The 25,042-nt window shown below is 39.1% G+C and overlaps 2 protein-coding genes across 7 annotated transcripts in view; one reads left to right on the forward strand and one right to left on the reverse strand.

Moving 5' to 3' along the window:
• The window catches only part of CXCR6 (C-X-C motif chemokine receptor 6), a 62,810-nt gene that overhangs the window by 30,337 nt on the left and 7,431 nt on the right, over positions 1 to 25,042 (forward strand). For both annotated transcript variants that reach the window (XR_015733940.1, XM_060685923.2), the window contains exon 2: positions 24,825 to 24,881. The gene's annotated coding sequence lies outside the window, so the exon portion shown is untranslated. The remainder of the gene's footprint in view (positions 1 to 24,824; positions 24,882 to 25,042) is intronic.
• The window catches only part of FYCO1 (FYVE and coiled-coil domain autophagy adaptor 1), a 133,298-nt gene continuing 115,954 nt past the window's right edge, over positions 7,699 to 25,042 (reverse strand). For all 5 annotated transcript variants that reach the window (XM_060685916.2, XM_060685918.2, XM_060685920.2 and 2 more), the window contains 4 exons: positions 12,882 to 12,977; positions 12,479 to 12,689; positions 11,529 to 11,638; positions 7,699 to 10,713 (listed from right to left, as the gene is read on the reverse strand). In XM_060685916.2, the coding sequence (XP_060541899.1) occupies positions 10,638 to 10,713; positions 11,529 to 11,638; positions 12,479 to 12,689; positions 12,882 to 12,977 (493 nt within the window). In that variant the 3' untranslated portion in view covers positions 7,699 to 10,637. The remainder of the gene's footprint in view (positions 10,714 to 11,528; positions 11,639 to 12,478; positions 12,690 to 12,881; positions 12,978 to 25,042) is intronic.

Below are 25,042 nucleotides of genomic sequence, written 5' to 3' on the forward strand. Positions count from 1 at the left end.
GTGTTTTTCCCTTGCTCCCTCTCTTTCCATTCTTTCTCTCTCTAATCTTCTTTTTTCCTCTTGCTCTCTTTCTACTTCTTCTGTTCGATGTTCCTCCTGGCTCTTATTTTCTGGTTCTTCCCTGCTTTCCTGCTCCTCTTCTAACACAAAATGATGATCAAAAAATTCTTGTGCTTTTTCCAAACTGTCAATCTTGTATTTCTTTTCTTGCCAAGAAATCAATATCCCTTCCGGTATCAGCCAGCAGAACTATTTTATATTTGTTTAATTGTGACGTTAAGAAGTTATAGTTCTTCCTTTGATCTCTTATCCTTCTTGGGATTTGCTTGAGAGTTATTATTTCCTTTCCCTTATATCAGATTGCCTCTTCTCTCATCTTCCTATAAACATCTTCTTTTATGGATTTTTTGGTAAATCTAATATGTACCTCCTTAGGCAGTTTGTGCCTGCGTGCATAATTTGTGTGAACTCTGTAAATTTCGTCCATGTCTCTTCGAATATCTTCTTTATCTCTCTGAGTCGCTTCTGCTAATATCCCTGCCATTAATTCTCCTAATCTTCATCTTTTTGTTCCACTATGTTCTGGAACCTGAGGTAGAAAGACGCTTTCTCCAACTCTAAATAGTGATTGACTCTTCCATTTCTCTATTGATTGATGTTTGGTTTTGTTCCATCATTTCCATTTTCTTATCCATTTGTTCCATTTTTACCTCCACTTTTTGGATCCTTTGCTCATTTTTCATAATGTCCTGCTGTATTTTTTCAATTTTATCATCCATTTTCTTGATATTGTCCTTTATTTCTCCCACATCCGTCTTCAAATCTTCATGATTCCTTCTTGTCTTATTCTTACTATAGTTAATTACTATACTTAATATATTTAATGCAATATGTATAATTAATCAATCTAAGGTAGTAAATATATAATAAATATATAAATATATAATTCTAGACGTTATTAATATTTAAAATAGGTATCTAAATAGGTAAATCAATCACTAAGTAAATATGATACTAAACGATAGTTAATATATATTACAATAAAACCAATGTGTCCCAATCATTAATTAATGGGTGACAATCCAAATTCCCACAATTAATACTTCTTAATGACTAATAAGTAATTCTATTCAAATTAAACAGCTATATATATACTTCATTTTTTGTTTTCTGTTCTTCTATTCTGCAATCGTCTTTCACTTCTTTCACTCTTGCATCATCTTCTTTTCTCTGTAAATTGTTTTTAATATCCTGATCTTAAATGTCCAAATATTCAAGTATCAAAATATCCAAAAGATACACTTTTATGTAGTTAGTTCAGTCTTTTCAATTTAGTAGTTTCCAAAACTGTTTTATATATCACTCCATTATTTACAGTACTTTTCCAATTTCTGTTGTAGATCAATCACCCAATTGCAATTCCACTTGTAATAAATTCTGTCAATCTCACTGTCTACTTTCTTTGAAACACCGTCCTCTATGACAATCCATTTGTTTTAAGGTTTAAACTTCTTTCAAGTCCAAATTCTAGTCGTCAATATTATAAGTTTTCATATCTGCCGATCGTTCGTCTTTCACGCTGTCAAAACCACTTCTTGTTCCTTGGTATTTCTTCTAATCTCCAACTTCTTTCCTCACTCTAGCAGTTCTGATCCCAGATATTTTCCTCTATGTAGTCAATTTATTTTATAATCCACAACTCTTTTACTGGTTTATTTTCTAGGGTTTCTCTGTTTCCGCCGCACTTTCTCTTTCTACACTGTCACTGCCAATCTCAATTTAGCTCTTCCGCTCCTCTCATTGTTTGGTTGCCGCTTGCCTGGCTGTTTCGCCGCTTTCTTGGAGTCTCACTCTCTCCGCTCACTTTTGCCACTCTATGGTTGTACCACTTTCAATTACCTCATTCTCTCGTTCGTTTTCTTTCCAATGTGCTCTCTTATTTTGATTTTCACTTCCCACTATTCGGTTGCCAGAGTTTCAGGCCAGCCAAAATGGCTGGTTTTTTTTCTGACCGGAATTAGGAGGTTTCTCCTGAACCTTCAGTGAGATTGCTTTTCTCTCCGAGGTTCCCGAAGATTCCTCTTTTTTCTATTGATCTCTCCGGGATCAATAGCGTCTGGAACCGCTTGCTGATCAAAAATATTGGAACCTCAAGAACAGAGCCCCATTCTCTTCGTTCCAGACACGATGACGTCACCCCAGAAGTCCTGCACACTTTGACAATTTAGCATACAGCTCGGCCACCCTGAGTTTTTTCAGGACTGACTGCACTATTTTCACATTTTCGTCCATGGTCTCCGTATAAATAAGAATGTCATCTAGGTAGACCAGGACCCCCTTGTAAAGATGCTTATGTATTACCTCATTAATCAACTGCATGAACACCACCGGGGGCCCTTGTAGTCCGAAGGGAAGCACCCTAAACTGGAAACAACCCAGGGGGCAATTGAAAGCAGTTTTCCATTCATCCCCTTCTTTAATTCGAACTCTGTAATAAGCCTCTCTCAAATCCAGTTTAGTGAAAATATTCCCCTTGGCCAAGTGAGCTAACATGTCTTTCATAAGGGGCAGTGGGTAAACATTTTCTACGCAAATGGCATTAAGGTTTTTGTAGTCCACACACAGGCAAAGAGAGCCATCCTTTTTCTCCCGAAACAGTCCCAGGACGGCTACTCAATGCCTAGTGGTTTGGATGAAACCCCGTTTTACATTTTTATCAATAAAGTTCTGCAGTTCCTCCAGCTCAGGAGGGCTCATGGAGTAGATCTTTGGTTTAGGGAGCTTCACCCCTGGGAGGATTTCTATACCGCAGTCTGTGGGCTGATGGGGTGGGAATACATCTGACGCCCTCTTGCTGAAAGCCTCCCTGAGGTCCCAATATTTCTTAGGGATTTTCTCCTTCCCAGCAATGTATTCACTCACTGCCGCTGCCAGCTCCTTTGCGGCTTTGGCCATGCAGAAAGGTTTCCCCCCTTCCTTCCCCCCTGGGTGGAGCGGATGCATAACAACCCTTTCCTCCAATTCATCTGTGGGTTCCATTTCCAGAGCCAGGGCAGTCCAAAAAAGAGGGGTCGTTCTATACCAGGGGTTATGATAAAGCTCAAAGTCTCTCGGTGGTCCCCCATCCACATCTCAACTGGTTTGGTCACAGTGGGCTGCCCCCCCCAGCTACTGACCATCCAACTGACAAAACACGATGGGCACTTTGTCTTTAGTCTCTGCCCCATTTTTCCACCACCTCTCAGCTGATGACACACCTAGTACACCCCAGTGTAAGAGGACTAGCATCTTCCCCTGGGCACTGGATGATGGTACCCTTAGCTCCACCAGGATGGTCATGGGGCCCCCATGCTGACTTACCAGGGGGTCACCATCGGTGTTGGTTTCAGAGCTCCCAACTCCTCCAGGCCTGGGGGAGTGAACTCAACGACTTCCACACCCTTCAGGGATATTTCGCAGTTCTTTGCTGGTGGCTTGTCAGCTCTCTTCCCTCCAGCAGGGATCAGCTTGGAGCCGGCTCTGGAGAAACAATCAGCAGCCTGGTGCCCCTCCTTCCCACATCTGAAGCACACTGTGGAGAGCTTGGAAGCTGGCCCCCCTCTAGCAACTCTAGGAGCCTCTTTCTGGGAAGAGGGGGAAGGCTTGTTCCAGGCGCGGCCCCCACAGTAGCGATCTCTGGCCACACTGGCTGCCAACACCAGCATTCCAGGTCTCAGGGGGAGCCTTCGTGAACAGCAGTCTTTGTAGACATCCTCATTGAGGCCATCCTTATAACATTCCATCAGGGCCTCCTGGGACCACACCCTCATGTGGCGCACCAGCTTGCGAAACTCCTGGGTGTATTCGGCCAACGATCTCCACCCCTGATTTATGGACTTCATCCTGATTCTAGCCTTTCACTCAGCTAAGGGGTCATCAAAACACACTCAGAGGGGCCATCATAAACTGGTCACAGTTCTTCAACAGGGGAGAATCCTCATTATGGAGACCCACCATCCACCCAGCTGCTACCCCCTCCAGGGCCATGGTGACGTACCTCATGTGTGCTGCTTCTGATGTAAAATTCTCTCCATACTCTTGCATATGGTTCCACACTTGGGCGAGGAAGAATCCCAAAGCCTTGGGATCTCCTCCATATTTTACTGCCAGCTGAGGAACCTTTGGAATTCAGCACCTCTGGGGGACTACCCCCCCATAGGGGGGACCTGGGCTGCAGCTGCCACTTGAGTTCCAGCAGCCAGTGCTTGCTCTGGCTGAGCTCTAGGCATCTCTTCTGGGCATGCAGAGGCTTCTGCTTCTCCCCTGGGTATTCAGTCTCCCCATGAGCAGACAATGCATACCTTTGGCGTGTTTTCCAACGTTCAAGAGCTTCTTTCAAGAGATACAGAGCCTGGGTCACCAGGAGGTCTTCTTTATCCTCTTCCTGCCAGGCAGCCTCTCCATGCTGGCAGCTGTCACCCCTGGGGAGATCTCCTTCAAAACTTCCATCCTTCCCATGCCCAGCAACCATTTAGCTCTGACCAGCTTTTCTTCAAGCTGTAATTCAGACATCCATTCCAACGCTTCCCAGCTGCGGCGGGACTGGGGAGGAGTGGACCCAGCAGCCCCCATGTCCTCTTGGTCACTGCCTTGGTTAAACATTCTTTGCCCAGCCCCAATGGTAGTTTTTTTTCCTGGGATAGCTGTTAAAGCAGATCTTGCTTAATGTCAGATGTGCCTCCGTTCAAGACTCAAGAAAGAAAAACCCCAACTCCATGTTTGTAGAGAAAGGTACTTTTACTGAGTATGAATGGAATGCAATGAAAAGAAAGTAAGATCTGAGGCAATAGGCGTGAAAATTACATATTGAAAGTATTCCCTATATATATATATATATATATAGTGCAATTCAATGGTGGGATTCAAATTTTTCTACTATCGGTTCTGCGGGTGTGGCTTGGTGGGCGCGGCTTGGTGTGGCAGCACCTTGCTGTGACATCGAGTTGGCCATGCCCAATCACATGACCCCCACCAAGCCACACCCACAGAACCGGCAGAAAAGGCAGCTCCTGCAGCCTGTCCCTTTATGGTCCCCCCCCCACAGAAGTACCTGTCAAGATAATGAGAATATTCCTCCCTTTCAGTCACATCACAAGATCTCTCCACCAGCTCGCTTCCCCCTCCCAAATACCTATGCATCCCCCCACATTACTATGGCAGCCAATAGCAAGCAAGTATCATAGAGGCTGATAGTATCTTAAAGGGATACCGCAGTCTGGCTGCTTTCTGAGCAGCTCTGTTGTCCCTCCGGCACAGCAGGGCGTTCTCCTGGCTGGGTCTGGCAATAGGATGCAGCTGCGCATGTGCACCGGCAGACAATGGGTGCACGTGTGTGGGTGGTGAGAATAGGGCGGCTACAGGACTTCAGGCCTCTTTATTGGCCTGTAGTTTTCAGCAGTTTTCGACCCAAGAATCCTGCAGCCGCTGCCTCTTTTTCTGCGCGAGAAGCCTCCAACCGCAACTGCCGGCTCGGTTCCGGCTGGCAAAGAGGCATCTCAGACTGAAGGAGGTGGCGGCTGCAGGATTCTTGCGCCGAAAACTACAGGCCGAAAAAGAGGCCTGAAGTCCTGTCACTCCCCTGTTTTTTGAGCCATCCATGCACACACCCCATTGCCTTCCAGTGCCATTCGCAGCCAGACCCGTCCAGAAGAACGGGCTGCTGCACCAGAGGGATAGCATCGCAGTGGAGCTGCTATGAAGGCAGCTGAAAACTACTGGCGGCTGGAGGCTCGCCGGCTGTGCCGAGACCCCCACCAAGGCATGGATGAAGGTGAGCGAGGCAGAGGGCAAGCGGACGGCGGCCCTGGGGAAGGCCAGAGCCGGGGAATGGCACATTCCCCAACCTGGCCAAGGCGAACAGGTGAAGGCTCCGGGGCGAGACTAGAGCCAGGGAATGGCGTGTTCCCCGACCCGAACAAGGCAAACAGTGAGCGGGTGGAGGCTCCGATGAGGGCCTCAGGGAATGGTGCCTCCTTGGGCCCCAATCCAAGGTGAAGGGCGAGTAGGCAGCATGCTTACCTTTGGTGAGCAGAGCAGGCAAGGCTCGGAGGCGAAGTGATTAGCTGGGCCATGTGACGAAGGGAACATATATAGGGTGGGCGGGGGTGACCGGGTGGACGGGGGCGAGGCCAGCCAGAGGTAGTATTTGCCAGTTCGGTGAACCAGTTAAAATTTCCGCTACCAATTCGCCTGAACCAATTCAACCCTGCTGAATACCACCTCTTCTCTTTTATTAGGTTGATTTCAATTCAATTTAAATTCATCTAAGCTGTATGTTCTAGTCATGGATTTCATCCCACCAAGTTTTAGTAATGGCTACAATGTCATAACTGGCCTTGTGTATTAGGACTTCGAGTTTAGTTTCTCATACGTTGTGCGTTACTGTATAGACATCCGTATCCCTTTTGACTGATCCTGTTATTTGCTTCCTACATCTGTTTTGTATCTGAATTCCTATTCTTTCAGACTTGGTTGGTTTCCCTGAGATTTATGCTTGGAATTTGCTTCTGAAAGTTTGTCTCCCTTTCCATTTTAGCTTAAAGCCCTTTGGATAAAATGAGCTGGTTGGTTTCCAAGGCATTCTTCCTGGTTATTGTGAGGTGCAGCCCACTTTCTGTCAAGTATTGTAGACTGTATTCTGGGAATCCAAAGTTCTGTTGATGGCACAATCTACTGCATTTCCTCATTGGATGCCTCCCTCTCATTGAGAATACAGCAGAAAATAACACCACCTGGAAGCCATCTCTTTGACTTTCATGCCTAGTTGTTAATAGTCTCTTGATATTGACATCAGGCTCTTTGTTGTATCTGTCATCCACACATAAACGGGGAGAAAAAGATTACAAACTGTGGACTTCATTATAGACATTTTCAACTATTGTGGTTTCATTTTTAGCTGTATATTTTAATGTATTTTATTTTGGAAAATAATTACAACTCAAAAAAATTTGCAAGCTATTTTGGGAAAACATGGTGTCACATAACAATAAATATGGATTTGAGAATGCAACAAGGGAAAAATTAAAATAAAATTCAGTGGAGCAGATATATCAGCAAAATTGCACATTAATGTTTTTTAATATAAGATTGAGAATATTCTTATGTCATATTAATTAACTTCTCTCTGCTCCTCCCCCCTCATTATTCAGATTGAATTCTGAGAACATTTTTCTGTAATAAATAAATTTCCTTCTCTACTAGATATTTGTTGTTTTTCTCTAGGGGAAGCACTATGGCTCAGTGTTTAAGACTCCGGGCTTGTCAGCTGGAAAGCTGGCAGCCCAGGTTTGAGACCTAAGCTCCATGCAACAGGGTTAGTTAGCTCCCATCCTCATCCCACTGTATGCTTTTGAACTCCCATCCTAGCAATTCGAAAGCATACAAGTGCAAGTAAATAGATACCACTTCAGTCGGAAGGTAACAGTGCTCCATGACATCATGCTGGCCATATGACCATGGAAATGTCTTCAGACAGAACTGACTCAATAGCCTTGAAATGGAGATGAGCACCTATAATTGGCAATGACTAGCAAGGTTATTTCCACATGGATTCCTTTACGTTTTTTGGACGTTTGTTGGTGATGGGTGTAAGAGGTGTTGTTTTGTAAGGACTTGAAGAATTATAATAAATACACTAGAGATAAATCACTGAAACATAACTTCATCAATAATATATATTTAAAATAATACATTATCTGTATATTTGAGCATCCTTTTCATATTACTTTTATATATGAAAGAAACCTATTTTTGGAAAAAGGAAATATTCTATTAAATTTCTACAGTAAAATAAATTGAGAATAGCCATTATTAATATATTATGGGATTTTAGTTCAATTATTGCACAATCCATGGCAAACAACATCCCAGATTTTAGCATTAAATCCTTATTGCTACTCAACTCAAAACAAAATATTATCTTAAATATCTTAAAACATAATAATAACATTCAACAAAAAATGGTAAATCCACAATATCTTTCATTTTGCCTATAAGTTACCAGCATTTTTAAAACCATATCAGGCAACTCACAGGTCTGTTTGGGATTATACAAGCACTGAGAGAATTTTAAATCATTAGCAAAGTATTTGCACTGCATTGATAAATCCATTAACTAGACCTTCACAGTATTCTGTAATAATATCAAGCAGTTAGTAACCATATTGCTCATATCCTAGTCTTAAACTGGCTGAATTTAAAGTTCAAGCTAATTTGTACAGAGTGCAAAAGAAAATAATAAATTCTAGCATGATGGTGTTTCTGCCAGATAAAACTTCTAGTGGATGGCATAACAATATAGCTCTATGTTATAGTATAATCCACGCCTCACATAGTTTAGCATCTTTTCTGCCAATTGACGAATCAGAAATTTACCTTTATTCTCCTTCATAAATACTTACCATATTATTATTATTTTTAAGTCTATGCTTAGCAGATATTGGGAAATCTAATTGTTATGTCTGGGAATCAGGAATTCATAATACTCAACATTAATTGGAAAAGGCTGGAGTAAAGTATTGCTTAACTAAGTGCATCTTCTGCTCCTAGTTTCAAATTTTCCTTTAAGCTTGCGTTCAGCATCTTCAAGAGAAAATATTCAAAGCTTGTAAAGTCTATGTCTTGAGCAGTAACAATTTCATTTATATTAATTATCCTTCGCAAACATGTCACTCATATGATTATCAGGTTAAGTAAGTTACATACATACATATATATATCTGCCAAATATAGTAATGGATAGAAAGAAAGAATATAAACTGTAAAAATATTTTTTTAGGATTTTTTTTTTCTGGACTAAACTCAGTGTAACTAGCCTATTTGAACCAGATTTGTTCCCTCCTTTGTGAAAATGGGTAAAAAAATAATACATCAACCTTTTAATAGGTTTGTACTTGGTTGTAAATTGTGTTTTTCTGCAGGCAAAACTGATCAATGTAAGCCTACTTCTAGATTGCGAATTAATGTAAGTACTGCAGGCAATCCTGCATCATAGGCAACATGTCAACTGTATTAAGTGAGCACGCATTTGCAAAATGGAGAGATATCTTTTTGATACCAAACATAGCCTTTTTGCATGTTGAACTGCTTTTCCAAACTTATACCTGCCATACTTGTCGGGCAAAAACTCCCAGAATCCTTAATTATTATATAACTAGCAGGAACTATAGCCCCAAAATATTTGGGGAATACCATGAACAGGGCCAGATTTAGATACTGTAAGTATTGGAAACCTTGCTTTTTGGCAATTACTAACAAAGAATAAGGCTGCATGAGAATTGAATTTAGTAAGAGTATTGTCAAGATGCATATGATGGGGTGGAGAACAGTCCTTTAAATGAATACAAGCAAAATACAAGCTTGTATGAATACAAGCTTGTATGAATAAAAGCGAAAACAAAGCATATTTTCATTAATGAGGATCATTTGAAGCGGATAGGAGGACCAAACTGATAAAAACTTTAATATACTATATGAAATAATAAAACTATAATTGTTTAAAATCTGAAAATTTAAGGTGCCCCTTCAGATTTTGAGATCCTAAACCAGTGATGGCGAACCTTTTTGGCACCAAGTGCCCAAACTGGAACGCGTGTGCATGTGCGTACGCCGGAGCGCCAGAAACCGAAAGACCAGCTGGCTGGTGCACATGCGCACACTGGCCAGCTAGTCTTCTGGTTTCTTGCATGTGCGCCAGCCAGCTGGTCTTTGCTTGCGTTGGAGCACCAGAAACCTGAAGACCAGCTGGCCAGCGCGCGCATACCTGTTTTTTGGCTAATTTTTGGGCAGTTTTCAGGCCGTTTTCTGGTGCTCCGGTGCCCACAAAACCAGCTGGCTGGCGCATCAGAAACCAGAAGAGCAGCTGACGATGGCACACGTGCCCACAGTAAAGGCTCTGCATGCCACCTCTGGCACACGTGCCATAGGTTTGCCATCACGGTCCTAAACTGTAGCTTACTTGGCTGGAAAGTTAATTTATCAGTATTAATGTTTATGCAAAAGTGATTTTCTATCTGTTTGTCTGTTGCTGACTCAATATAACCAACAATAATTAGTGTTATACATATGTTAAATCTTCTATATTTAAAAATAAATGTCCTATTCTTAGCTCTTTAATAAAATGTATTTAGAATCATTTTTGGTATTAAATGCAGCAGAATATAACTATATTGACTATATTGACTAACAAAATGGCTTTTGAATAACTGGCACACAGAGTTTAGAATCATTATTGCTCTCATAAAAGCTATGCTTTTTTCTGCATGCATATACCATGTTTTCCCGAAAATAAGACCCTGTCTTATATTTTTTTGAACCCTGAAATAAGCGCTTGGCCTTATTGCCATGGGCTCAAAAGCCCAATTAGGCTTATTATCAGAGGATGTCTTATTTTGGGGGAAACAGGGTTTATTTAAGTATGGTTTCTGAATTATTGCATAAATCTTGGAGAATTTATATCCTTCTGTGATTTTAGTGCTTCATATGTATGTACGTGTGTCTATCCATAGACACACAGACACAGATACACATATGCACATGCACACAAACACGCTCATACAAAAATAATAGTGTTTCTTGCAAGATATTTCATACAGGAAGAACTACGGAAAATCACTTCCATCATAAATCACTGGTCGTTGAACAGAAAGATGGAAAAATACTTTTTTTGAGATAAACCTGTAAGAAAAACAACATAAGAAAATTAGTCAAAATGAAATTGTAAAATTAAGATCATCAAGGAGAAACAATAGAATTATAGGTAATACTCATACATTTAATGATTTAGTAATCATTAAATGACCTAAATTACAATGGCACTGAAAAAAGTGATTTATGACTGTTTTTCACACATGTTGCAGCATCCCATGATCAAAATTCAGATGCTTGGCAACTGGCATATATTTATGATGGCTGAAATGTCCTGGGGTTTTGAAACCTTCTGATCAGCAAAGTTAACAGGGAAACCAGATGTACTGAACAACCATGTTACTAACTTAACAACTGCAATGATTTACTTAACAACTGTGGCAAAAGAGGTTGTACAATGGAGTAAAATTCACTTAACAACTATTTTGCTTAAAAAGAACTAAACAATTGCAATTAAATAAAGTTCAAATTTCTTCCTCTGAATTGGATCAATGTATCCTAGCCACAGAATAGCTATTTTTTTTTAATGGCAAAATTGCCTCATACAATAGAATATCATAATATAAAAAACAGCAATGAAAGGCCAAATAAAATGATCTTTTAATTTAAAGAGGAACAATTAAAGCATCAACAATAAAAAATAAAATAATTATTACTGTAACCAAGAAGAGAAAAATATTTCAATATTTAAAACAATGTAATTGTGTATTAATTCTTTCTATGAGGTTTTAGAGAAACACGATTTTTATATTCGCTCCACTCAGAATGAAATAAGTGATAACTCCTAAAATCTCCATAACATCAAAACTATAAAAAAAATACTCTCTGCTCTGTAGCACACCAACCTAGAAAAAGTGTTGTCAAAAATAAGTGTGTAAATTCCAGCATTTCGGATTTTTACATTCCCTCTGATAGTTTCCTTATGAGAATTGCAGCGAGTCATTGGAATAAGAACCTGCAAAATATATATCAGTATATTAGCCAGAAGGAACATTGCCATTATTAACTTGGGGAATGAATGAATGAATGAATATGTTTTTAACCAGCCTGCCCAAACAAATGCTTTCTTTATATGTTGACCAAAGCTTCCATCACTATCAGCTAATAACCAGCCACCAATTGATTACTTATTTATTAAATTTATATATCACTCATTTCACTATCAAGCGACTCTGGGCAACCTACAACATACGGCCTACAATATACTAAAAACAACAATATTAAACACTAAAATGTTAAATATTACAGTTAACAAAATTAGTTAAGATAGGAACCAATATACAATGCGGTAGAGATGAAGTCTTCTTTTTAACCCACCTACTACATTATGGAATGCCCCAGGCCAATCGGCAGAGCCAGGTTTTGAGGCCCTTTCAAAGGGCCAAAATATTAATTGAAAGATACAGTAATGAGAAGGAAATAAAGAACAGAAGATTTTTCAGCAGCAAAAACCTTGTGCTTGATACTAACAGCGTAATGGATCAATCCGAACTTCTTTTGACAGGGATGGACAACCTAGAGCTCAAATGCCCCCACATTTTTTAACCCCAGATCCTCTTCACGCAGGGCAAATCCAAACAAAAATTAGCAGTATTGTTTCCTGCTATTTACAGATTAGAACTCTACTACAACTAAAACTATAGCATATTGTCTAATTATATTTTTGGGACAGAGATCTAGAATGGTGTAGCTCTGGTAGCAAATAATAGTTTTTAGTTGAACTGATTTGTTCATAATTATATTATGTGCAATGTTTCCATGGAGAAGAACAATTCTGTATGAAGGGCTAACTTACTTTGCATTGATCCAGAGAGGTTTCTTCTGATTGCTTGTACACTACGCTGAATGATACACTCTTTGGGTCTGATGAAAACACCCAATTTATTGTAAGGCCAGTCTCATTTATAGTGATTGGAATAATGCTGTAAGTACTTGACTTAATAAACAGTTCTCTGGTACCTTCTTCAAACTTTAAAATCTCCTCCACTGTGAGAGGTAGCTTTAGCCTGAAGACAACAAACAAGAACAAAAAGAATACTTGACCAACAAATGACACAAAATGTGGAAACTCACTTCTTACTTGCAAGAACACTTGTTATGAATCAATGCTGTTAAAAGAAACAATTGCTTAAAATTATTGTGCTTCTGGCCAATGGCAGTTTCTTCCAAGTAAATATGGGGAAATAAGCTGGGCTTACATCAATTCTCCTGACTTCAGCAAACAAATCTCTGCATCTTGGGTCATTTCCAAATCATCAGATTCATCAACAGTTGAGGAGCTATAGGTGCTGTTTCTGAGGACATAGAAAATCAGATTATCATAATCAGATATTATTCTCAAAATGTATATAGAAATCTTCTGAAAATCCAGAATACATGATGGTTTATGATAAAATTAAATTAAAATTATCAAAATTAGCTAAGGTAGGAACCAGGAACCTCTGGGAGAGAGATAAAGTGGTTATGGAGTGGAGGAGGTGGTTTTCCTGCATATCGTGTATGAAACAGATTATCTGGACCCTTTCAGTCAGGATTCAGGCTCAGATATGAGATGGAAATAGCACTGATCATGCTTTATGATATCTTGATGGGAGCAAGACAGGGATAGTTGTATCCATTTTTGCATGACTTGACCTCTCAGCAGCTTGTGATGCCACTGATCATGGTATCCGTCTGGAATGGCTCTAGTGGTTGGGTATGGAGGGCACTGTGTTATCCTGATTCATTTCCTTTCTTCAAGACATTCTCAGTTGGTGTTGATTAGAGGCAAAAGTCTGATCTCCAGTCCCTGTTTTGCAGAGTCTCAAGACTCAGATTCACTAAACAGTTCTATAAACAGCTTGCAAGTTCTTTTATTATTAGTGAAAAGATTCAGAGTTTGTCAGTTACACAAAGACAATAAATAAGAATAATTAGAAAGATTGTAGCTTAATGTATTCTGAGGACATACTGTTTGTATGTTTGAAAATATTTCGGTTGCCAGAATCCTTATAATCTCACCCTTCTTATTAGCTATACCAGTGTTGGTGAATCTTTTCGGCATCAAGTACTGAAACTGGAGCGCACATGCGTGCTGGATACCGGAAGAGCAGCCACCTGGCACGTGCATGCACACCGGGCGGCTGCTCTTCCGGTTTCTGGCATGCCTGCATGTGTGAAAACCAGCTGGCCGGCGCGCAGGAACCCGGAAGAGCAACAGGTGACGGCTCACGTGTCCGGAGAAATGGCTCTGTGTGCCACTTTTGGCATGCGTGCCATAGGTTTGCCATCGGTATACACTACTGTACAAAAGTGTTAGGCAGTTGTGCAAAAATGTTGTAAATTAAGAATGCTTTCAGAAATAGAAGTGCTAATAGTTTATTTTTATCAATTAATGAAATGCAAAGTAAAGGAACAGAAGAGAAATCCAAATCAAATCAATATTTGGTGTGACTACCTTTTGCCTTCAAAACAACATCAATTCTTCTAGGTGTACTTCCTTACAGTTTTTGAAGGAACTTGGCAAGTTTCTTCAAGTCTGTTTCAAACATCTTGGAAAACTAACCACAGATCTTCTGTGGATGTAGGCTGCCTCAAATCCTTCTGTTTCCTCATCTAATCCCAAACAGACTCAATGATGTTGAGACCAGGGCTCTGTGGGAGCCAAACCATTATTTCCAGAACTTCTTGTTCTTTTTTATGCTGAAGATAGTTCTGAATGACATTGACTGTAGGTATGGCCCATTGTGCTGCTGCAGAATAAATTTGGGGTCAATCAAATGCCTCCCTGATAGTATGGCATGATGGATAAGTATCTGCCTGTATTTTTCAGCATTGATCCTGACCAAATCTCCAACTGGTTCTTTGGCAGTGCTGCTCCCTGGTTTTGAATGGGATCACTTACGAATGACAACTTTTGGACGATCGTGGACCCAGTTAGGGAGGGAGTGAGTTCTTAAAGATTCTAATTCCTTCTGGAAGTGTTCGAAGTCATTGGACATATACATCCTCCTCTCAGCAGTTTCATTTCCTGAAGCATACATGGGTATTAACTTTCATTTTTTGAATTTATTGTTTTATTTTGTTTTCTGCTTTAAAAGTTAATTAGCAGTTGTATGCTGATTTATTTCAACCACTTGCTGGACTCTAAATAGTTTTTTCTCCCCCCCCTCTTTTTATTTTGATATATGTTGTTCTGGAAAGTCTCTATCCTCTCTGTATGGAAACACTACAACTATTCAGTGTGTGTGTGTGTGTGTGTGTGTGTGTGTGTGTGTGTGTGTGTGTGTGAAGAGTTTTTAGACTCTCACCACAGGATTTCTGTACTTTTTGAACTTGTAATATATCTGGAGTTTATCTCTATTGAATTTTTTATTTTAATCTGGGATTGAAATATAGAGAAACATATAGAAAACATCCCTTCTTTGTTCTTTGTCCCCTGATCAAATTTCACAGACTAAAAAGTGCCTGAACAGTGTCTGAAACCTAAGAAAGGAGGGTGGGGAACTATGAATTTCTCTTTAAAAAATTTGATGAGACAATAATGATCCTGCAAAATATGATGGGGCATGGAACTTTGGGTAAAGATTCACAAAAAGACTTTGATCCAGTTCCAGACCAAAGAGATATTCTCATGGCTGTAGAACTAATAGACTAGATTTCATATATTGCTCCAAAGTTCATCAGGGAACATCTTTCTATCGGAATTGTAGTTGCTCTATGCGTCATATTTACGTAGTACCTTGTTGAGGTATCATATGAGGACAAATAAAGCTTTGCAAAGATCATTTGGAGGTCAGAGATACTTCTGATGTAATCTACCGGATCCTTTGCATGGATTGCTCTTAGGATGGACAGGGAGGAAGCTAACTACCAGATTGCAAGAACACAAATGTGCAGTCAAAGATCCAAACTTGTTACAAGTCTCACATTGCAATGAGCAAGGACATATATTCAATTTTGCAGCTATTAAGATTATTGTTGGAACAAATACAAAGACAGCCAGGGAAATGATTTAAGCCTGAAAAACAGGTCCCTTGTCAGCCAACAGGAGTACTGATTTACCACCAGTGTATCAGGTACATAGGACCCAAGAACTTGGCAGCACAAGGAAACAACAGCCAATAGTTGGCAATCAACATACCAATCACCAACAGGAAGCCACACCAAATCAGGGCATCACATAAATATGATATATTCAGCAGCCCAAACCATATATTCTGGTAAAAAGAAGTTCCCTGAGGGTGGGCTCCAGCACGAGTTCAAAAGCTTGGAAGACTAAACCTCTGGTCCCAGTGTCCAACCCAGATTAGATCCTGCAACATTATCCTGGGACATGTATATTTGCTTTCATTCGTGGATTTATTACAGTTAATTGGTAGTCAATTCTATTTGGACTTTGATCATAAGACCCAAGTCAATTATATTTAATTAAATAAGTGATAAGAGATGGCATTAAGAAACAAACATGGATATTTGATCGAGGACAAACTATTTATAACTTTTAGAATAACTTGGGATAGATAAGATGCCGTGGTAAACATTCTACGAGTTGTTGTTGTAGATTACAATAAAGTTTGTTAACATAATATTTTGAAACTTTGATTTTTAGTATTATTATTCATCCTGTAATTACTTTGTCACTAATATAATATATAGAAGACAGGTCAATAATGTGCAAATAGGGTGATGTGGGTTATACATACCACCCCAAGAAAAATCAATACATACTCTATTCTAATAGACATAAATCTTGGTCTAGAATAGACATGGTATGGATGTCATCAGAATTGAAAAAATGTGTACAAGAGATAGAAATAGAACCCAATGTCTGGGCAGATCATAATCCTGTAAAAGTTATATGGGAAAAAAAGAAAATTGCGATGAACATTGAACCAAGTAATACTGCAAGCTAAGAAATTTATACAACGCATGGAAAAAGAACTGGACTTTTTAAAAAAAGAGAACAGGAAAGAAGAGACTTGCTTGCAAAATGTATGGGATACTGCTAAAGCGTATACCAGGGATTAGTCATAATTTACATGGGGAAGAAAAACAACAAGAAACAAAGGAAGAAAATGTTAGAAGAACATAAAAAATTAGAATAAGAACTACAGAAAGAACCACACACACACACACACAAAGAAACTGAAAAATCAAATAGACCTAATAAAGCTCAAAATGAATCTATTGGAAAAAGATGAACTAGCACAAAAAATAAAAAGTGTAAAACAATTTTTTTTTGAAAATGCAAATAAACCAGGAAGATGGTTGGCATATAAACTGAAAAAAGAGAGGGGAAAAATTGATTCATCAACTAATAGATGAGAAAGGGACCTTTTATTATCAGAATGAGGATAAAAAAAAATAATACAAGAGTATTATGGGAAACTGTACGATCAGGAGAAAATTCCTGAAAATAGAATACAACAATATTTGGTACAATCTGAACTTCCTAAAGTACCTGAAACAGTTAAAGCCATGTTGAATGTACGAATAACTATGATGGAATTGACAGAAGCGATTAAGAGACAAAAGAATAATAAAATGCCAGGGCTTGATTGGCAGAATTTTATAAACAATTACAAGATATATGGAAGTTTATAATGAAATTCTGCTAGAAGCAAAAATACCAAATTCATGGATGGAAGCAAATATTACTCTTATACCGAAAGATGATTCAGAATTAACGCAGATAAATAATTATAGGCATTTATTCAATGCAGATTATAAAATATATGCTTTGATAATAGCAGAGAGATTAAAAAGGGTTTTAAATGAATTTATAGATGTAGATCAGAATGGATTTTTGCCAAAGAGGCAGATTAGAAATAATATGAGAATGATTTTAAACACATTGGAGTATTATGAAACACATCCTGGAAAACAAATGGTGTTGATTTTCTTAGAGGGATAGAAAGCTTTTGACAATGTTAATTTGCAATTTATGTTATTACAATTAAAATACATGAATTTTGGAGAGAGATTTATTAATATGATTAAAGCAATATACCATAAACAATCAGCCAAGGTGATGGTAAATGGGGACATGACAGAGAACTTTTATATTAAAAAAGGCACTAGACAGGGATGTCCACTATCCCTCTGCTATTTATATCTACTTTGGAAGTGTTAGCCAGAAATATTAGACAAGATGAAGAAATAAAAGGAATGGAAATAAAAAACGAGAAATACAGGCTACAGGCGTTTGCAGATGATTTGGTCTTTATACTAGAAGACCCACTAGAAACTGGACCGAAGTTAATTAGAAAGATAGAAGAATACAGGGAAGTTGCAGAATTGAAAATAAATAAAGATAAGACAAAAATTTTAGTTAAAAACCTCACAGATACCCAAAAAATGGAAAAATCTGCAATTGTCATTAACAGAAAGAATAGCTACTATAAAAATGAACATTTTACCAAGATTACTATATTTATTCCAAACAATTCCAATAAAATTGGGGAAAATATTTTGAAGAACTAAATAAAATAATATTAAAATATATTTGGTTGGGGGGGGAAAGCAAGAATAGGTTTGAAAATGTTGCAAGACTCCAAAAAAAGAGGGGGCTTTGAGTTGCCAGATTGGGAATTGTATTATCAGGCCTCAGTACTTACATGGTAAAGAATGGACTAACTTGAGGCACAAAAGACTATTAACTTTAGAAGGACACGACCTTCAAGTAGGTTGGCATGCTTTTTTATGGTATGGGAAGAATAAGATACATAGCTACTTTCAAAGACATTATGTTAGAAATGCACTGCTATCAGTATGGGTTAAAATTAAAGAAAATAATTTGAAAATACCAGTCTGGCTTTCCACAATGGAAGCATTGATCCTAATGTTATTAATATGGAAAAAATTGTAAGATATAAAGATATTCTGAATGGAAAAGGGGAATTAAAAACGAAGCAGGAACTTAGTAGTCAAACACCTGGATCATATTGTCAGTGTTGGCGAACCTTTACCGCAACAGGAGTGAGCGAACGCACATGCATGCCAGAAACCAGAGGAGCAGATAATCTTCTGGTTTCCGGTGCGTGCATGCGCGCTTGCTACCTGATCTTTTAGTTTCTGGCGTGCATGCGTGTGCAAAGACCAGCTGTCCAGTGCACGTGTGTCAGCTCTGCCTCCCTGCCTGCCCCCTGCCCCCCGTTGGGGTGGTGGGACATCCCTACCAACAACCCGGTTCCACAGTCCTGGACAGGGAAGGTTGGGCAGGGAATGCCGCCTCCCTCCGCTGGAAAGCTGGAGCCCCTTTCCAGCCACTTCTGCCAAGGGAGCACGACCACTTCCCAACTGCTGCGCCTCTTACCCCAGTGCCAGTCAGACGTTCCTCCCGCGCAGACTCAGCTCCTGTGTCACCCCGCTGCCCCAGAAGAGCAGCAGCAGCAGTGGCAAAAGCGCACTTGGGTATGGAAGGAGGGAAGCCTTGTCCTGCCTGTCCTAGCTATCAGTTCTGCTCCCCTTGTTCTTCCGGGTTCCGGTGCGCTGGTGTTCTGTCCCCGTCCCACACGCACATACACCAACAGACGTTCAAGGGTTAAAGACTAAACCAGCCAACAAAATCCTTTTCCTTATGATAACGGAACTTGGCAACAACCTAGTGGCTGCCTGCCAAGAGTTTATTACTTACGAAGAAGAGAGATAACTTCTCCCCGCTTCTGGTACATCAAAAGAAACAGCTCAATAATTACAGAGTCAATCAAGTCCAAAGATAATTCAGCAAAGTCTATAGCAAAAGTCCGGCAATGCAGAATGGCGTGGAAGCTTTCAGCTTTGTTCGTCACAAGGTTTGACTGGCCACCATGCTCCCTTTTATACCCTGTGGGGTGTGGTCCAGTGACTTAGCCTAATCTCAGGCATGCCTTTTCTTCTGTTGCGCGTGCTTATCTCTGCGACGCTGGCGTGGATCCAACCAAGACTCATTACCCTGATCACCATCCACCTGTGGCTGCGTGGATGTGCTTGGCCCTGGCCGTATCTCTTGCCCTTCGGCGGACACCGAAGGCATTGCCAGAGAGGAGGGTCCTGGAGAAGGAGGCCTTGCCAACTCCTCTCCTTCACTCTCGGAGTCCTCTCCTGCTGATGACACAGGCTCAGGTAACGGAGCCACAACAGCTGGCCACTTGGTCTTCATGCATGCAGGAGCGCCAGAAACCGTAAGAGCAGCTGTCTGATCCACATGCACTGGCACCAGCCAGCTGGACTTCGCACATGCATGCATGCCAGAAACCGGAAGACCAGTTGGCCAGCGTGCACAGCAAAGATCATCTTCCCAGTACATGCATTCATGCCGGCCGGCTGTTCTTCCCGTTTCTGATGCTCCTGCGCACGTGAAGACCAACTGATCGGTGCACCGGAACCCAGAAGAGCAATGGGCAACAGCTTGCGTGCCCGGAGAGATAGCTCTGCATGCCACTTCCGGCACGAGTGCCATAGGTTCTCCATCACAGCCATATGTGGTGGACATGCCCAAAAGCTAAAAAATATTGCACGAATATACATACTTGGTTGGAAAAAATGATAAAGCAGCATATAGACTTGAAGCCAGAAATATTTTTATTGGGTATTCTGCCAGAAAAATATGATAAAAGGACTATATATTTGATTTTACATATACTAACTGCAGCTAGAATTGTATTTGAACAACAGTGGAAGAACGATAAGATCCTGACAGATGTGAGAGTAATTAAGAAAATATTAGAATGTGCAGAAATGGATAGACTAACGCTTACTATTAAGGACAAAGAAGAAACTGAATATTTTGTCATATGGGACCTATTTTACCAATGGTTGGACAATAGAAACAGAAGTTAGAAATGTGGGGACGTAAAAATGGAGATTTGTTAAAGTAGATAAGTTAAATATTATTGTTATTATAGTATTAATGTTATTGTGATGAATACTATTGTAAACATTTTGATTATGATTGCCTAAAAACAATTGTACCCAGACAACACAGTGTTTGATGAATTTGTATATGTTATATAAATAAAATAAAAAAAAACACAAAAAAATAATAATTTACAAATAGATTTAGCCATTTAAAATTTTTGGGAGGGCCTGTTTTTCAAGGGGTGGGAACTAACATCATAGTAATGTATCGATCAGTATTCAACTAGGGAGAGATAATACGTGTATACGTATTGGTCTTTTTTTGAGATATCTTTTCCTTTTTTAATGTTTTGATTGTTTTGGGGGTTTTGTGTTTTTTCTTTTTTGAATTTTTTTTGGATTTTGGGAGGGAGTTTTGCATTTTGTATTTGTCTTGAATAAAATAAAAATATATGCAAAAAAGTAGCAGAGTTGGCTGTTCCTTGCCCAGTTTTAAGCCTCCTACACTAGGGTTCCCCAACTCCCGGGCTGCGAACCAATACTAGGTCATAGTCCATTTGGAACTAAGCCGGATGCACATGCAGCTCCAATTACGTGAGCAGAAGCTAAATGAGCACTTGTGAAGCTCCATTTGTACAAGTGACTTTGGGGATATTCAACATTTCCTCTGGTACTGTTCAAATTCCCAGATCTATCAGATATTTTAGGTTTTGTTTCTGAACATGCCTACCACAGCAGTCTTACTGCTACAGCATGACTGCTTTTAAAATAACTACCACCAAAATTATTTCTTATGCTTGCCCTATATAATCTGCACAGAATTTTTATGAAACTGTACATAAAACAAACATCTCAACATAGTGTCAAATTTTAATAAAATTGTTGCAAACTGCAAATGGAGTCTTTGGTGTTCTCTGAACTTAATTGTTTGCTTGCAGTTGTTTTATTACTTGACTGGCTAATATTATCAATCCTAGTGAACATAGGGTTGTTTGAACAGAAAAGCAGAAAACAACAACCTAACAGAAAACAATATTTTAATCAAGAAAGTATACCCAGGAGAAATCCACATCCCCACCAATACCAGCAAGGCAAGACACTGTACATTAACAGCAAACAACTTAACCATACACACACTAGCACTGATGAGAATACCTAGTCAGGCAAGAAAAGTCTGCAAATAAATAATCAAGCTCAGAGAACACCAAGGATTCCATAGTTCAACCTTGAGCTACTATATATTTATTTATTAGTTAAATTTATTTGCCATCTATCTTGCTATGGGGTTATTCTAGGTGACTTACAATAATAAAATATATTCTATTAAAAAGTGCTGAATATAGATATATTTGCATCTTTTCCTCCAAATAGTCATAAGCTACTCATGCTTCTTGGGGAAAGCAATTCACTGTATTGGGAATGTTTTGAGCAGCTAAGGCACATGTAAAAAAAGTATTACTATTTCCAACATCTTCAAAACTATATAGGCATTATCCTAGATAAAGCCAATATTTTAAATTGGCCCAAACAATTATTTATTTGATCCTCAGTAACATTATTCCAGTAACATTACTTCCAATAAGATCATACAAGAAAATGTATAAGACCATTTAATTATATCACATGATACAAGTACCCAAACACACAAAACATATTTTCCCACAATTAGCTGGATTATTCAAGTTAGAGATATTTAACGGTAAACCAGATGCATAACCAACATAGTTGCTGTTCCTGTAAAATTGAACAGGAAGCACATGGTAACAAATAAATACATATTGTTACCCCAAATGTCAGCCTCGTGCCCTTTCTGATATTGAACTACAAGATAAAGATTGTACCACTGCAAGGTAAGCTATTATCTGCTTCAAATTTATATTTAAAATCTTTATATTTAAGAAAACAAGTTAAAAAAGTCACCCCCTTTTAAAAGAATGATGTTGAAAAGTTTATCTACTTCTTCAGATATGTTGCATTTTAAAAAGTAGATTACTTTTATTTTTTATAAATCCTACATTTTTAAATCTCACTTTTCATATCCACTTCTACAGTTTTAAATAATTGATTCATTTTCTTTTCCAAGAATATTAGCTGTAAAAATACCTCAGTGCTGCAATACATTTATTTGCAAAAGGGGAACAAACAAATCCAAGCATTATTATCAAAAGATGCCATAAATCATCAGTTAGCTCCAGCTTCCTATGGTTATTATACATATTCAATTTAAGAAATTCTTATTTTGTTTTACATATTAAAAGTAACTGATGAGTTTTATTTTTGTTTAGACACTCTGTAAAAGTAGATCAAAAACAGAGAAGCCAAGATAAAAACATAATTAAAGTGTAAAACGAAATATTCAATAGTGCATTCTCCCCTTCATTAGATATTTACACTTTGCTTTAAATGTTTAGAGTTGTTGTTTATATCTGTGTAAATAATTTTTCAACCCTGAATTATAAATTCTCTCCTCTTCGGTAAATAATTTTTTTCACCTTCTTTTTAACCACTTGAAAATCCTTTCTGGATGACTAATATTCTTTTGTAGCTTTTACTCATGTATACTGATGTATGTATATATGTATAATACAATTATTATATACTTATACATACTTGATCAGTTGCATGATTTCATACCTTGATTCAGGATTAATACAGTGGAAACATATTTCACTATTAAGGTTCAGATTATGTTTTGGGCTGAAGATTGTTGGTTCCTTTATGAAACTAAAATTTACCTATGATTACAGTCAAGAGATACAGATTTTAAAAAGTGAATAAATATATTTTCTGGGCAAACTGGGCATTTAGGATATTAGCATTTTGGATCAATTCAGTTCTGGGGGAACTGCTTTTAAAACGTCTATAAAATTAAACAAAAAGCTTGATTTATATTATTTTTTAACTTAAATCCTTGATAATTGGACTCTCTGGTTGTGATGCCATTACTGCATCTGAGTTTGTAGATTTTAGGAAATTCAATTGAAATTTAAACCATGTTTAAATTATAAACCAGGAGTGGGATTCAGCCGGTTCGGATGAACCGGATGTTAATTTTAATCTGGTTCGCTGAACCAGTTGTGCGAAGGACTGGCTGACACTCGCCCACTCCTCCCCTCCCCTGAGTCTCCATGAGGTCCATTTTGGAGGCCAGGTAAGTGCAGGGTGCACACGGATGCTCTGGGAGGGCGAAAAACGGGCCTACCGGAAGTCCGGAAACGGGCCTGTTTCCGGCCACCAGAGGACCTCTGGAGCCCAGGGGAATGCCATTTTCTACCTCTTGGAGGCTCGAGGAAAGCCTCTAGAGCCTGAGGAGGGCGAAAAACGGGCCTACCGGAAATACCAGAAGTCTGGAAATGGGGCCATTTCTGGCCTCCGGAGGGCCTCCGCTGCCCGGGGAAGCCTGTTTTTGCTCTCCTGGAGGCTCCAGGAAAGCCTCCGGAGCCTGGGGAGGGAAAAAAATGGGCCTACTGGAAGTACTGGAAGTCCGGAAACGGGCCCATTTCTGGCCTCCGGAGGGCCTCCGGTGTCTGGGGGAGGCCATTTTTGCCCTCCTGCAGGCTCAAGGAAAGCCTCCACCATGGTGTAGGACAGGGGTGGGCAAATGTGGCCCTTTTACAATCTGTGGACTTCAACTCCCAGAATTCCTGAGACAGCCAAGCTGGCTCAGGAATTCTGGGAGTTGAAGTCCACAGGTCATAAAGGGGCCATATTTGCCCACCCCTGGTGTAGGAGGCCGAATAGGCCATGCGCCCATGGCCATGGCCATCCAGCAACCAGGCAGCGAACCGGTTTTTCAATCCCACCCCTGCTATAAACTATGTTTTAGGAAGTTCAAAGAAAGGAAGAAGTTGACTTTATGTTATCTTTGGAAATAGTTTATTAAGATTTAACTGGTCAAAGGCTGTTTTCAAAGTATGCAATTAATTTCCATTGATCTTAATGGCATAAATGCTTTTATGTTTTGGACATTTCAGAGACTATTTAATAAGAGTTGGCTTCTGTTGCCTTATTATTGAAGGGCAATTTAAAAATTGGAACCTTAACTCAAATGATTTTAATTTATCCTACTGTTGTTACATTTGGGACTAAAATCAATAGAGTCATTAATATGATTTGGATCAATTAATATAATTAATAATCTGTATTAAAACTGCATATGATCTTTTCCCCTACGTTTCCTATATGTGAAATTTGACAAGCCATTAATAATTATGAACTTTCTAGATTCAGGACTGAATGTTACATAATACTGGAAAGATCCAATTCAATCTGCAGCAATATGTTGCTTGTAAACAACTGGATTCTTTATTTTTTTTTAATAGAGGACAAAAAAAGAAGACTTCTGAATAGTTTCCTCTTGGAAAAGAGAGGCAAAAGAGGTAATTTTATGATATAATCTTTTCTTTCTTTTCTTCAAATATCATTATTCTAGTGCTACTTTACATTGTTAATGCTATTATATGTATGTTTTTGTTGTAAGTTAGTTTGATACAACTATATACTCAAACTAAGGAAATTAAAATGAAGAACTGTAGCAGCC

The sequence above is a fragment of the Pantherophis guttatus genome, chromosome 4 (assembly GCF_059756535.1).
Source record: "Pantherophis guttatus breed Tessera chromosome 4, ASM5975653v1, whole genome shotgun sequence".
Taxonomy (NCBI): domain Eukaryota; kingdom Metazoa; phylum Chordata; class Lepidosauria; order Squamata; family Colubridae; genus Pantherophis; species Pantherophis guttatus.